Here is a 13,425-nt window from a genome sequence, read left to right as displayed (position 1 = left end):
GATAAACGATTTTTCCTTTATGATATCGAAGAAAATGGTAAAAGTAGTAGATTCTTGCAGATACTGAAACAGAACATTTAGGTGAACATTCAAGATCTTGTTAGAAACACCGAAAATTTAAAATTTATAACTCTTTTTTATTTTTTAGTTGCCCAATAATAAAAAAGACACTCAGATAACAAGCTAGCTATCGACAACCCGATTTGGTGGCCATAAGTATATAAATTTTTATTTCGGTGATCGAAGCAACCAACAACGTAACATAACTTTGGTTGCAATATATAATGAAGCCATAATTCGTTGGCTCAAGTTCGAAAAAATAACTTAGCACGTACATATATATATAATGTACAGAATGTTTCTTGATATCGACCGATTAATGATTCATTTTGCATCTTTCTAATGTTTAGGTGCTCTGTTGCAGAACATGTTACTATGATAATCTATTTTTTTCCTTTATGATATGGAACGCAATTGCAAACCTAGTAGATTCTTGCAGGTTCTGAAACAGAGCAATTGAATAACCATATGAAAAAACAAAAATTAAGTGTATTAAAGGGGAAAAAAGTAGTTGGAGTCTTGTAAACAACAACTCATAAAAACACTAATGGGTCATTTCGAATTTTATCAAATTTGCAAATAAAAAATAACGCAGCATTTTAAACTCAAAATTATCAAAATGAGAAAAATTCATAAATAAACTTTGGAATTCCTTGATTTGAGATAAAATATCATTTATAAATAATACGAATTTAGACCGCTATCCGCCCTCAAATACGCTTCGTTTATGTGTGATTTAATATAATTACCGTTAATGTTATTCTGTATAATAATTATAATAATAAATATACGCTGTAATATCGAAACAGCTTATAAAGCATTGCCTGATATATGATGTGCAGTCTAAATTCGTCGTATATGCTATTTCAAACTATTGATCATTTCAATTATTTTGTTTCGATTTGCATGTACATAGGCTTTGGCGCACCACAGCATATTTATTAATTTCTGGTCATTTTTCTCGTCCATGGCAATATCTTCGGAAAGTTGGGGATTAAATCTGAAAAAATTGAATATAGGAATGTGTGAACTACTTATTAATTGGATAAGCAAATTACCTGTAATAGGGAACACCAATCGTACTACACCAAGCTCGCGCACGGTCAACGACTCTACCGTCGGATGCTGTTGCTTGATCAACAAGCAAATTACCTGTTGAACAAAATTTGCTATTGTAGAAAGTGAAAAGATAAAATATTAGTTATCCATTACCGATTGTTGATATTCCATATGCCAATTTCGCTGTATCCCAAATACTTTCTGGACGAAAAACATCAATATCTTTCAACTCAGTTACAGGTATTAATCCTGTTCCTATGGAAACGACAACCGAAATCTATAAAGCGCATATATTTAGCACAAAATATATCTTGCACACATTTCACTTTGAATCTCTCTTACCGGTACAGCTTCATTTTCTCGACCAACACTACGTAAGGCCATATTATATTCATGTATTTCAGTCATGGCATCTAAGGTGGGGTTGTTAGCTATAAGACCGCCATCTAAAAATCTTCCAAAAGCTCTGCAAAAGTATGATAATATTTTAACAAATAAAATTCTAATTAAGACCATAATTTTACCTGAAGTATGATGGAGCGGCACCAGTGGCACGTGCTGCTCTCCATACAAGTTGGTCTTTAGGATCAGGTGGCGGAATGCGACGATTTGCTGAAATGTGGAGAAGTATGCGAATATCGTAGATAATAAAATGGGAATTGTATATTTACAACTTACTTATGGGCGTAACAATGCCTAAAATATCGCTGGCAGACTGATAACTGCGGAATAAGTGAAGATCTACTGGTTTCCGATCGGCCATCACACCGGTGACCATTACTTTGGGATGTTTAATATCAGTCATAACTGTAAATTCGCCTAGATTATCTTTCAAAATTGATTCAAAATTTTCACTAGGATAAGGCCGGGATCCAACAAAACATTGTTCTTTCATGCGCAAATACAAGCCCATACATTGGCGCATGGTTTTACCACAACCAAGACCCAATGCCAATATGCCTCCTGTGCTAGTTCCAGCAATCCAATCGAACAAATGGACAATAGGTGTTTGGGATATTTTCTCAATTTCTAAAAGAATTTGTACCAGGACCAAGCCACGTATGCCACCACCATCCAAGCATAGCAGCCGTCCACGACCATAAGGTTTTTCACCTTTCTGATGGGAAATAGCCGAATGTAAGGAAAGATTTGAAGAAGTAGCTTCAGGTGAACCTTTCATGGAGGTAGCTTCTTCGCCCTCGATTGAATTTACATTGTCCATGCTGCCAGTGGGAGAACCTAAATAAAAATTTACATTCCATAAAATTCTCCCATTTTTTTGCTTTCGATATTATACCTTTTTTTGAATCGGCATTTACTTTAAACATTGCCAGTAGAGCATCCATAATACTTTGACCTTTTTCAACCTTTTCCGTATTAACTACAACTGGAGGTCTATAAGTATTATTATTAAATGTGTGTTCAATATAACACCGATATATTTTATAGTTACTCTTTCATGTCATTGAGGAAACCATTCGCAGCATTCGCCAACATTCCAACAGCAGACTGTCGACTGGTGGAAGCTAACATATTTTCAATATGTTCGCGTTTCTCTACAGATTCGGGGGCTTCTGGTGGTATGCCATTATATGTTCCACTTGGATGACAGCCGGGGGGACATTTACTTTTTGGATCGGTGCATCTTGAAATGGTTATAGTATGAAAATATAAGAAATACATAGATTCTTTATGAAAAATATGCGAGCTTACCTTTTGGCTCCCACAGAATGTAGAATATATAGGATTTCGTCCGTTTTACTTCCGGTTGCATCACTACCAACCATATGACGTGGTGTTACTCCATCTTTATTCTTTTTGTTTATATCACAGCCAAATACAACTAAACACTGTACTATATTCACTAATTTTTGTTCAATGGCAATATGAAGTGGTGTCTTTCCATCTTTATCGACGACATCTATTTCAGCATCATGAGCCAAGAGGGTAACAACACATTCGAAACGATTGCGAGCGACCATAACATGCAATGCTGTTCGACCATCGAAATTTGTGGCATTGACATTGCATCCTTGCATTATTAAAGCATGCAAAGTCTCTCTCGATGAACACCAGTGCAACGGGCTACCTCCGAATTTCATGTCTTGGGTATATAGTTTGTTTGCGTTTTGCTTGAGAAACTCTGCAACCGACGTCGGTGTTGAGGTTTTATATAATTTACTGATATTTTTGGCTTCGATATTGACATCAGCGCCGGCAAGCAGTAGTGCTTTGACACACTCCGGCTTGTCAGAAAGACAAGCCAAATGCAATGGTGTGTATCCATCGGAATTAATGTGGTTAAGATTCACCGTGCTTTTTTCTATAAGAATCTGAAAATGGCAAGTTTAAATTAAATATCTATGCCATTTGATTGTTCAACAATGGTAGAAGAAGAATTTTTTTAAAGGAATTTTGTTTATGATTTGAATCATTCTAGAAGACCATTAGGGGAAATGTTCATTTATTTATTTATTTATTTTATTTCATCCATTTCTGTAATACAAAGCCTATAAGACCATATACAAGTATTACTAGTTACAAAATTAAACCTGAGCTTATAGTAATAATACAACTCTTTCATATATACTAAAATACATAATTTTTTACTTGGCTCCCCAGCCATCTATTATTAAGAAAAGAAAAATATATAAATGTCCTAGACAACAATAACTCTAGATTAGTCCATCATTTTAATTCATTGCCAAATGAAGTCGCAATTTCCTTTTAAATACATTATTAGTATGCGAGAATATTCTAAGTTCATGTGGAAGCACATTCCAAACGCGTGCAATCCGAACTACAAAGGACCGCGCATAAATATTCCTACATATCCTAGGTATAATCAATTGAGGGTTTCTGGTTGAATGTGAAAAGGAAAAAATCTTGCTAATGATGCAGGCTCACCATTTTTAACTACATTATAAAATCCAACCAGGATACGATAAGATATGAAATTGTTAAAGGAACAACCCAGAAAACACTTAACATAATCAGAAATATGACTTCTTAAAGGAATCTTATAGACAAAGCGTACAATTGAATTTACAATTTTCCGCAACCGAGAGAGATGTCCACCAATGCAACCTGACACAATCTCAATACCATATAAAAAGGTAGACATAAGCAATGCATGAGCTACCTGTTTCTTAACATGAAGAGCCATATACAAATTTGATGCGTATATTCTTCTTAATAAAAAACAAATTTTGCCAGATAAAATATCAATGTGATTACTAAACGATAGTTCATTATCAATAGTAACACCCAGAACTTTATGGTGTTCAACAAAAACAATAATATTATTGCCTAAAACAATGTTTAAGTTCGATGATGCATTTTTGGACATGCCAAACAACAGTGCTTTGGACTTAGATGAGTTAACTGTTAGATGATTTGCTGATGCCCAACTTGAAAATTGATGGAGCACATGTTGATAGTATTTTCTAACAAAGATAAATTATCTCCTCGACCAGTAAATAATAAGAATATATCATCGGCAAACTGAAATGTTGTGCAACATTCCACGTCAATGCAAGCACGTAAGTCATTTACGTATAGGATAAATAATAGCGGTCCCAATACGGAACCCTGCGGTACACCACTGTAAAGGGAAAGCAAATTTGATTTAAAGTTATTTACAGAAACAAACTGAGTCCTATCCTTAAGGTATGAGAGTATCAGCTTACATGCAGTCAATGAAAAATTAAAAGTGTGTCTTAACTTGTTAATCAAGAGTGAAAAATTTATTGAATTGAAAGCTTTTGAAATATCAAGAGATATCAAAACATTAACTTTGCCTTCGTTAAGATTCAAACGGATTAAATCTGTGGCTCTCAATAGTAAATGTGTAGTACTGTGACCCCGTCTGAAGGCATATTGTGTTTCACAAATTAAACTGCTTGTATGTTCTAATATTTGGTTCTTTAAAATAACTTCTACAATTTTCGAAATGGCTGGAAGTATTGATATTGGGCGGAGGTCATTTCAGAGCGTTTGGTAAAAAAATACCCATTATCGGAGCCAAGGCCTTCATAAGGTCAGACAAGAAGACTCTTTGGACAATTAGACAATTATATACTTAGTACTTTTTTGCACTTTTGTAATTCGACTTTCTTTAAATCACAATTGTCTTTTTTATGACTTACTTGTCAACCTTATATAGGCTTTGATCGTAGCTTTTTCATACGACAAGCCCAAGTTTTTTTCTCGGAATTATAATTAGTATTTTAAAATGTTGCATGCTTACATTTAAGATTTCTTTTGTTGTACTAGCGGCATAATGAAACACTGAGTTGCTGTTGTTGTCCAAATGCTCCATTTTACAAAGAGGCAATAGAGCTTTCACCATTTCTATATTGCCAGTTTTAACTGCTAACTGAAAAGATATGTCATTACTACTGATTGGTGGCAGTAAATAATAATTTTATTACTCACTTGAAATGGTGACATGTAATTGGTATGATCAGCATAATCAATGAATTGTAGCACTTTCGGATGACTAATATAGTCTACTAAATTAAAATATGCCACCAAATGGGTAATGGACCACGATGGATTATCGGACAAAATGTCACATAATTTTTGCAGTCCATTGACATTGTAAAACTGTAAAAAGAAGAAAGAAGAGTTAATTTTTTTTTCTTAATTTTAGACATATACAGAACATACCTCTTTTACTATGGACACAAACAGAGGTAAACGATGTAAGAAAGCATTGAATTTGTCTTCAGCCTCTTTTTGAGATGGTGAGCGAAATAAACTGAATGAAGTTGTATTGGAGTCGGTGTGTGGCCTTTGCAGAACTATTTCATAGGTTTTCTTATCGTTGGAATTAAAGGGTGGTGCATACAGGACCATGGCTTCATCGCGGGCCACTATTTGTAAAATTCCCAGAGATTCACTTTTTATTTCTAAAACTTTATTGGGCGGATAATCAGCGCCCAATAAGCGTTGTAGAGCTAAACATAAGAAAACATATATATTATTTAGATTATAAGGGTTACACCACACAATATATGGGTTAAGCGAGATATATTTTGTTTAATTGAAAATTAATGGAAATTTTGCAAATATATGTTTAATATATAAATTTGATTAGTTTAACTTGAATGTGTTATCATAGGAAATGTATGTTTAGGGCAAAATCTAGATTTGAAGATAAGTTGATGAATATCAAATTCGTAAAACCCGATAGTATAAGAATAATTTGTAAATACTTCAGAGGATACTCAAAGAGGTACCCCCCAATGAATAGCTATAACCTTTCTCGGTCAATTGGCAGCTCAAAATTTTCTTGTATATTTTTATGTGAGGATGTTGGTGTTCCACCTAAAAAATATTAACATACAATCTTTTACTATTTTGTGTTAAATATTTTGAAAGTGTACTTTTATTTTGACATAAAGCTTTAACCCTAAAATGTGTTTTTAATATACAGCGTGAGATGAAAAACCTGCAACTCACTTCAGACTGCTGTCATTTTTAAGCCACTCATCCGACAGCTGTTAAAATTATTCCAGTGACAGCTGATTATATTGTTGACAAGCGTACAAAAGCATTTTGGTGAGATTTTTTCCAGAAAAAAGTTATTCGTAATGGAATTCAAGCGTGATAGTGTGATTTCTTTATATTTGGCTGGAAAACCACAAGTGGCTATCGTTAGAGCACTCCAGCATTTAAATGTGAATAAATCTTTTGTGTCTCATATCATCGCTTGTTACCGTGATACTGGTAGCGTAGCCCGACGTCAATGAAGTGGACGGAAGAAAACAGCAACGTCAGCACAAATGGTTCGAAAAGTAAATAAGCGACACGCGTCGTAGTGGCCGAAAAATAGCTCGTAAGCTGTACATATCGCAATATACCATTCGGCAAACATTGAAAAATGAGCTCGGGGTGAAGCCATTGAAATTCCATAAAGTTCAAGAACTTACACTGCAACAGACAGAAAATAGACTCAAAAGAGCTAAAGTGTTGCTTCGCTTGGCCGAAAGTGGTGAACTGCCGAATTGTGGTTTTTTCCGATGAGAAAACATTCGTTGTTCAGCAGTTTTTAAACAAACAAAACGATCGTGTTTACTTGCCAAAGATGTCAGCTGAAAATGTGCACCTTCGGTTGGCCACCAGAACTCAAGCGCCGGCCATGGTGATGGTGTGGGCCGCCAGCCGATGGTCGCTCCCCGCTTGTATTAATCGACCGTGGCATCAGAATAAATGCCGAATACTTTCGCGAAAATATTCTGGAGGGTGTATAAAAGACTTGGGCACGCAAACATTTTGTCCGCAGACTTTGGACATTCCAACAGGACTCAGCACCATCGCATTCAGCACGCGTCATCCAAGGATTGTTACAAAATGAGGTTCCTCGCTTCATTTCCAGGCACATTGGCCACCAAAATCTCCGGATACCAATCCGTTGGACTATTGTGTCTAGAGCATTTTGGAAAGCAAGGTTGGCACTAAAAACTACCAAAGTGTCGATCACCTCAAGCAAGCGCTTCGCCAGGAATGGGCCAAAATACCGCAAAGCAACATTCGGGCAACGTATGACGGTTTCATTGGCCATTTGAAGGCCATAATTCGTACCCAAGGTGACAAATTCTAACAAATCTAAACTTATTCAATAATTTGATGCTATTTCCGACATTTTTTGCTTTCATTCAATATAATTTAAAAATTATGGCGTTTGACTTTGTTGCAGTTTTTTTTATCTCACTCTGTATTTAAATGAAGGTTCCCAAAAATATCGAACGTACACTTTTTCAAATATGATGAAATTTAACTTTTACGGAGTTTCCTTACGAGTATCTCACGTCGTGCATAAGGTACGAGTATAGGACAAATAAAATAAGTTAATATGGGTAAATAAAAGTACGTTGTGTCAAAGTTGTATTTGTTTTTAACCTATATATCACGTAGTAGGCACATTCTTATTAAGACCTGTAGTGCGATTCTTGAACTAGTAAAGACCGAATTAATGACAATTATGGATAAATTATTAAATTGCATATTGCCAACGAAATTTGTCGGTAAGTTTGCGAAATAAAGAAGTCGTTAAGACCTACCGTTACCGATTTTTTTGGAATATCAAAAAATGTTAGACAATCCCACTACTGTTGTAGTTTGAAAATAAAACGATAACAGATAAAAATATTAAAGAGGAGTCGAAATTAAAATACTTTTTTTCAAACTACATATTAAAAATTTTTCTTGTTATATACCGAAACTGCCAGCGATAACACCAAAAGTCATCCAGGACATTTTGAAATATTTGATGATCCGTTTGTGGATACTTTACAAATCCACGCCAAATGGTATATCAAATCAGTTAGTCAATTAAAATTTGTTGTTAATTATTTATGAAATCTAGCGAAAAATGAGAAATGAAAGATAAGAAATGAGTAAATGTGTTATTTGGATTTCTTTTTATATAATGTTTATGATGTTTGTTCTCTATTTAATGTATGTCTTAATGCAAACCACAAACACCGCAGCACAAGAACCAAGATTGTTACTTTACTGATCCATATTAATTGCTAAAAATTGTAAGGATGATCTCCCTTCGTTGAGAATCTTAAGTATGAAATTGCATGTACTTTTGTTGACAAGCTAGAACCTTAAAAAACGTTCGGTTCCACTACATTTTACTTGAGTCAAAAAGTCAGACTAATACTAAATAAAAATACACTAAAAATAAAGTTATACCGATATGTAAGACTATGGCCGTGTGTTGACCTATATTAGATTTTTTTGTAGGAAAAGTTAGTATCTTTTAAAAAACGGAACTATGTTTAATGGAAGTGGTCATATTTGGTTCAATGATTTCACAGCTTCATTGGCATAAGTTGAGATTCACAAAAAATCAACTTTTTTACTTATTTTGTTAATTGCTTGGCTTAAATTCATTATCTTCAGGGATATTTTTAAAGTAAAAGCTCGTCTATTCAATTTAAATGTCACTATCAAAATCAAATTTTTCTTTACCATTTGAATCAATTCTTTAAATTTAACTCCAAATAGCAAATCGGATGAAACATGAGCATGACAGGTATAACTGAACCGAATTCTGTCGAACGTCCCTTGGGTCAAAAAAAAAAATATTTGTGGGAAATGCCATATCGATCGAACAATAAATGCGACTTGTACTTTGTTTAAAAAAATACAAAGACGTGCATCAAAATCAAAATGAACTACCGGTCTATTTCGTTTCCTTCTGCATGTTACAAACCAATGCACAAAGACATAATACCCTCTACCACAGGAAAAAATGTGACCGAACCGGTTAAAAGCCAAAAAAGCCCAAAATCAGAAGCTATCGTATTCTTACTAAACACCTTATATAAATCTGTGCCTAAAATAATTTTCAAAGCGTTTTAGAATTTTTGAAATAGAAAGTAAATGGTGTTACCGATGTGTTGCAAAGAGGGAAAGAACAGTATTAATCAATATAGTTTTTGAGTTCGTTTTACGCTAACAGAATCGAATACAGTGGAGTATTTGTAAATACTTTTATAATTTACTTAATTGGGAATTCAGTTCAGTTATATCAAAATATGAACATAGTACCTTTGGCTGTATGATATCGAAAATAGATGAAATAAAGTAAATAAACCATATTTTTAGATAAGCTATACAGCAGCAGCTACCATTACCCGAAAAATTATTATAAATATAATTGTGTCGCTTATCAAATTGAGAAAATATTCGTTATATGAGGAAACCAAACGCTTCAATAACAATGGCGTGATGATGCTGCTAATGATTTGTAGTTCATATTTATAATTAGAAAGTACCAACAACAATGACCAAAAAGATGATTAAGCGATAGCACAGAGTAAAATCAAGACAAAGTCCACAGGCCAATACTAATGGGAGAGAGGAGCAAAATACAATGTTAAATTGGTGCTAATCATTATATTATCAATATGAAATTGAAATAAGCTGAGCAATAAAACAGTAAGAATATTCAGATAATACTTTATAAAAATTTAGCAAGGTTTCTTCAACGAAGAATTCGCAAGAAGTTACAACCATTTCGGTTGGAAGAATCTCTACTTAATTCCGTCGTCCAGGAGGTGAAATTAGCACTTAGTGCCTCAAAGAAGAAACAATTATTTCCAAAAATCCAAAACTTGAGGTCGTGGCCTTTATAATGAACTACATACTTGTTTCATCTCTCGCAAAACAACATGTTGTCAGCCCTGTTCGTAGTATTGAAAATTTCGTTAAACCGAGTTTTATTTATAACAAGGCTTGTCTACTCAAAATCTATTGAAATAACAGCTCTTATATGTTTGGACAATGCCTTAAACAAAGGTTTAAAAAACAAGTAGAATCTTTTTTTAATTTTTTTTTCAGACTAGGTATTTTTAACCTTATTCCGGGAAAGTATTTTTTCTTGGGGGACGGAAGCGGATATTTGACCCAAAAGCCCCGATCCAGGGTCCGGACACACTAAACCGATACTCGGATATAAGACCCAAAGTCTGAGTCCAGGACCCGGATAATGAAAAGCTAATGAAAATACCTATTCAACAAGTGGTCGCATGATTGGGTTATTTAAAACAGTTCCGAAGTTCTATCGAAATTATTGATTTTTTGGACCCGGACTTTGGGAGTTCATAAAATGTATGCTGACACTATAAGCGTTCAAAAAATGTTACGATATGTGTAATTATCTTTCTTGGATCCAGAGATATGGGTCTTTGAACCCGGACGAGCCGATTATGTTCAGCTTTAATTAACTCCATCAAGGTACCACTTGTGGGATTGGCATAATATTTAAATATTGTCCACATCGTTTTAGCAGGTACGGGCCCAACCCGGTCTTGGACCCAGCTTTCGAGTCAAATATCCGAGTATCCGGGTTCATCTCACAAGAAAAAATACTTTCCCGGAATCAGGGTGCAAAGGCCTTGTTCTGAAATTATCTCAATATTAGATGGCTATCTATATTATTTTGATGCAACCATTGTATACACATTTCAAAAAGTTTTACAGCATTGTTATGCTTAATTCCCGGATGATCTTCTAAAGGAATATTGTCTTCACCATTAATATCAGTCTTATCATCAAACAAAAAAATACATTGTTGGGGAATCCCCTTTTATACATCATGGGCTTTTAATAGTGGCACAAATGTCATTTCACACTCATTGTTTTTTCTCATTCAGTAGCAACATCACTTCGCTCTCTTTCTCATTCGAGTACAAATGTTTTTAATTTTCGTAAATAATTAAATTTTTTTAAAAGTTCGTTAAATACCGAATTCGTAAAAACGGTTCGTTAAGTCGGAAAACTACCGTATATGGTTCACATCGTTTATAAAACCACTGATAGGTCTAATCGCGCTGATCATGTCAATATGTCTTGGAAAAACCATTTTTCACAACATAAAGGCACCACAAGTTCTGGAAAACTCCGGAACCATATTTTTACATAAAGCAAATTGTATGCAACAATTTTAGCACCTCATTTATTATTCGTAATTTTTATTTATTTTCGTGGTCTTGCCGGCTTTTTGTACATCGGCTTAAACTATGTTTAGTGGTTGTTATAACTGTGACACGACTTATTAAAAGTAAGATAAAGTTTATGAAAATAAGTGCGTCCTCGGCCGGACTTAAGAATTTGTCTCATGGACCTGACAAAACTCAACTACTTCAACAAATTTTCTTTTTATTTTTTTTTTTTTTAAATTATTACTGTTTTTGAAAATAGCTAACCTGCGATTGCAAATTCGTATACCATTATAGGCGAAACACTATAGGCCTGTTTAAAAAATGTGTGTGGTATTTGAAATTGTTGATCAATACGAAGATACCTCACATATTCCGGTATAACTAGTTCTATGATCTATGAAATTGTATTTGTTTCCGGTCCAAACCATTTCAGCAATTAGTTGTTTTTAATAGACGTTATCACTATCAACACCTAGTGAAATTGAAACTTCCCCTCTGTCCATTCAGTTACAGTTACATTAATAAATAATTTAGAAATAGTGGTTAATAACGAACGTTCTGTAAGTACATTGTAGGCGAGGGGGAACTCAAAGATCACGAAGCGAATCAATGACGTTACGTGCAATTTCATCTACACAAATCAATCCAACAATTCAATGGAATGCATGTACGTAATAGCTGTCTGTCTGCTACGACTAGAAAGCAAATCTTGTTTGTGCGTGTGTCTGTTGTATGTGCTGGCATGTGCAAAAAACAATACAATTTTTTTATGTCAATTTCGAGAATAATAGCGACACCATACATAACATCATGAAGAAAACAATGGAAAAATCTATAATTTGTTGATGATTTGATGTTTTTGTTATTGCTCTTATATATTCACTGCTAACCATTAAACATTTTTCAAGGCTTTGTCGGTGTGGCTTTTTCTGGTTATTTTTTTCTCTTGGTTTCACTTCAATCACTTCCTATTTTCTATAACTTTTGCTGCGTTATAAAATGGATCTTAGCTCTCAATTTAATTCTTCTATTTGTTAAATCTTTTTTAGATTCGTTAACAATTGCATTAAGGTAACGCTGCTTATTAAATATTTGAAATTGTTTCGCGATTTGTCTAGAAATAAATAGCTTGCTTAAACAAGTACGTAGTTAAGCCGAAAAACTTCTATTACAGATATGTGCAAAACATATTTTGTTTAACCTGTATTTTGTTGTTGGTATCAATACCTGTATTTAAAATCAGCTGTTTTTAATAGTGGTTTTTGCATTGTTGTATATCTATGAGGTAAATACAACTCTAGTGCTATACACTTGAAAAAATGAGACCGCAAAATTGCGAACAAATACGTGTCAAAATTTTGAAACTTTTTACGCCAAAAGTGTTTTTGTATACAAAGTAACATTGTAATTCAAATCCCCTTGAATTAATGGTATCATGGTTTCTCCCATGGTACAACAAAAAACTAAGGTAGAGCTACCAACTGATTACAATTTTTTTATATATGTGACTTCTGCCAATTTTGTGTATGTATTTATTGTTTTGAAAAATTAAAACAAAATATTTTCAAAATTAAGGATTGAAAGAGACGTATATTGCTGTTCGAGCATTAAAGCTATTTTCCAGTTTTGCCATGGATTTGAAAGATCAAGTTGTTTAGATCATATTTATTTAACTCTTTTTAAAAATGTGTAAAAATATCGAATAAATGAAAAAACTTGTTGCATGCAAATTTGACAGGAAGCGGGCATGGCCTCTTAGCTGTATTCCGTAGTTTTGCGAAGCTGTTCTACCTCTTTATTGTACCATGGGTTCTCCTCTTCTTTATATCCTCCGCAATGGAAG

The 13,425-nt window shown here is 34.0% G+C and overlaps 1 protein-coding gene across 1 annotated transcript; it reads right to left on the bottom strand.

Annotated features, from left to right (window-relative positions):
• Nucleotides 1–176: 176 nt before the first annotated feature.
• LOC101898986 (85/88 kDa calcium-independent phospholipase A2) lies at nucleotides 177–12,765 on the bottom strand. Its single transcript, XM_020040029.2, has 14 exons — nucleotides 12,473–12,765; nucleotides 8,343–8,487; nucleotides 5,791–6,080; nucleotides 5,557–5,727; nucleotides 5,369–5,497; nucleotides 2,833–3,452; nucleotides 2,573–2,764; nucleotides 2,417–2,514; nucleotides 1,798–2,358; nucleotides 1,644–1,731; nucleotides 1,462–1,585; nucleotides 1,273–1,396; nucleotides 1,119–1,212; nucleotides 177–1,060 (listed from the first exon to the last, which is right to left on the bottom strand). The coding sequence occupies exons 2-14, from the start codon at nucleotides 8,380–8,382 to the stop codon at nucleotides 922–924; spliced, it is 2,670 nt and encodes an 889-aa protein (XP_019895588.1). The 5' UTR covers nucleotides 8,383–8,487; nucleotides 12,473–12,765; the 3' UTR covers nucleotides 177–921.
• Nucleotides 12,766–13,425: the final 660 nt, after the last annotated feature.

The sequence above is a fragment of the Musca domestica genome, unplaced genomic scaffold, assembly GCF_030504385.1.
Source record: "Musca domestica strain aabys unplaced genomic scaffold, Musca_domestica.polishedcontigs.V.1.1 66, whole genome shotgun sequence".
Lineage (NCBI taxonomy): Eukaryota > Metazoa > Arthropoda > Insecta > Diptera > Muscidae > Musca > Musca domestica.
The sequence above is the reverse complement of the archived record's forward strand: the minus strand, read 5'-3'. Positions and strand labels throughout refer to the sequence as shown.

What these genes read in the sequence shown, in the direction of transcription:
- LOC101898986 (XM_020040029.2), bottom strand. Translation starts at nt 8,382, where the DNA reads ATGTCCTGGATGACTTTTGGTGTTATCGCTGGCAGTTTCG. An exon ending in TGTTATCGCTGGCAGTTTCG is followed by an intron (nt 6,081 to 8,342) that starts GTATATAACAAG and finishes TCTTATGTTTAG; the next exon opens with CTCTACAACGCTTATTGGGC. An exon ending in AAATGCCGATTCAAAAAAAG is followed by an intron (nt 2,359 to 2,416) that starts GTATAATATCGA and finishes ATTTTTATTTAG; the next exon opens with GTTCTCCCACTGGCAGCATG.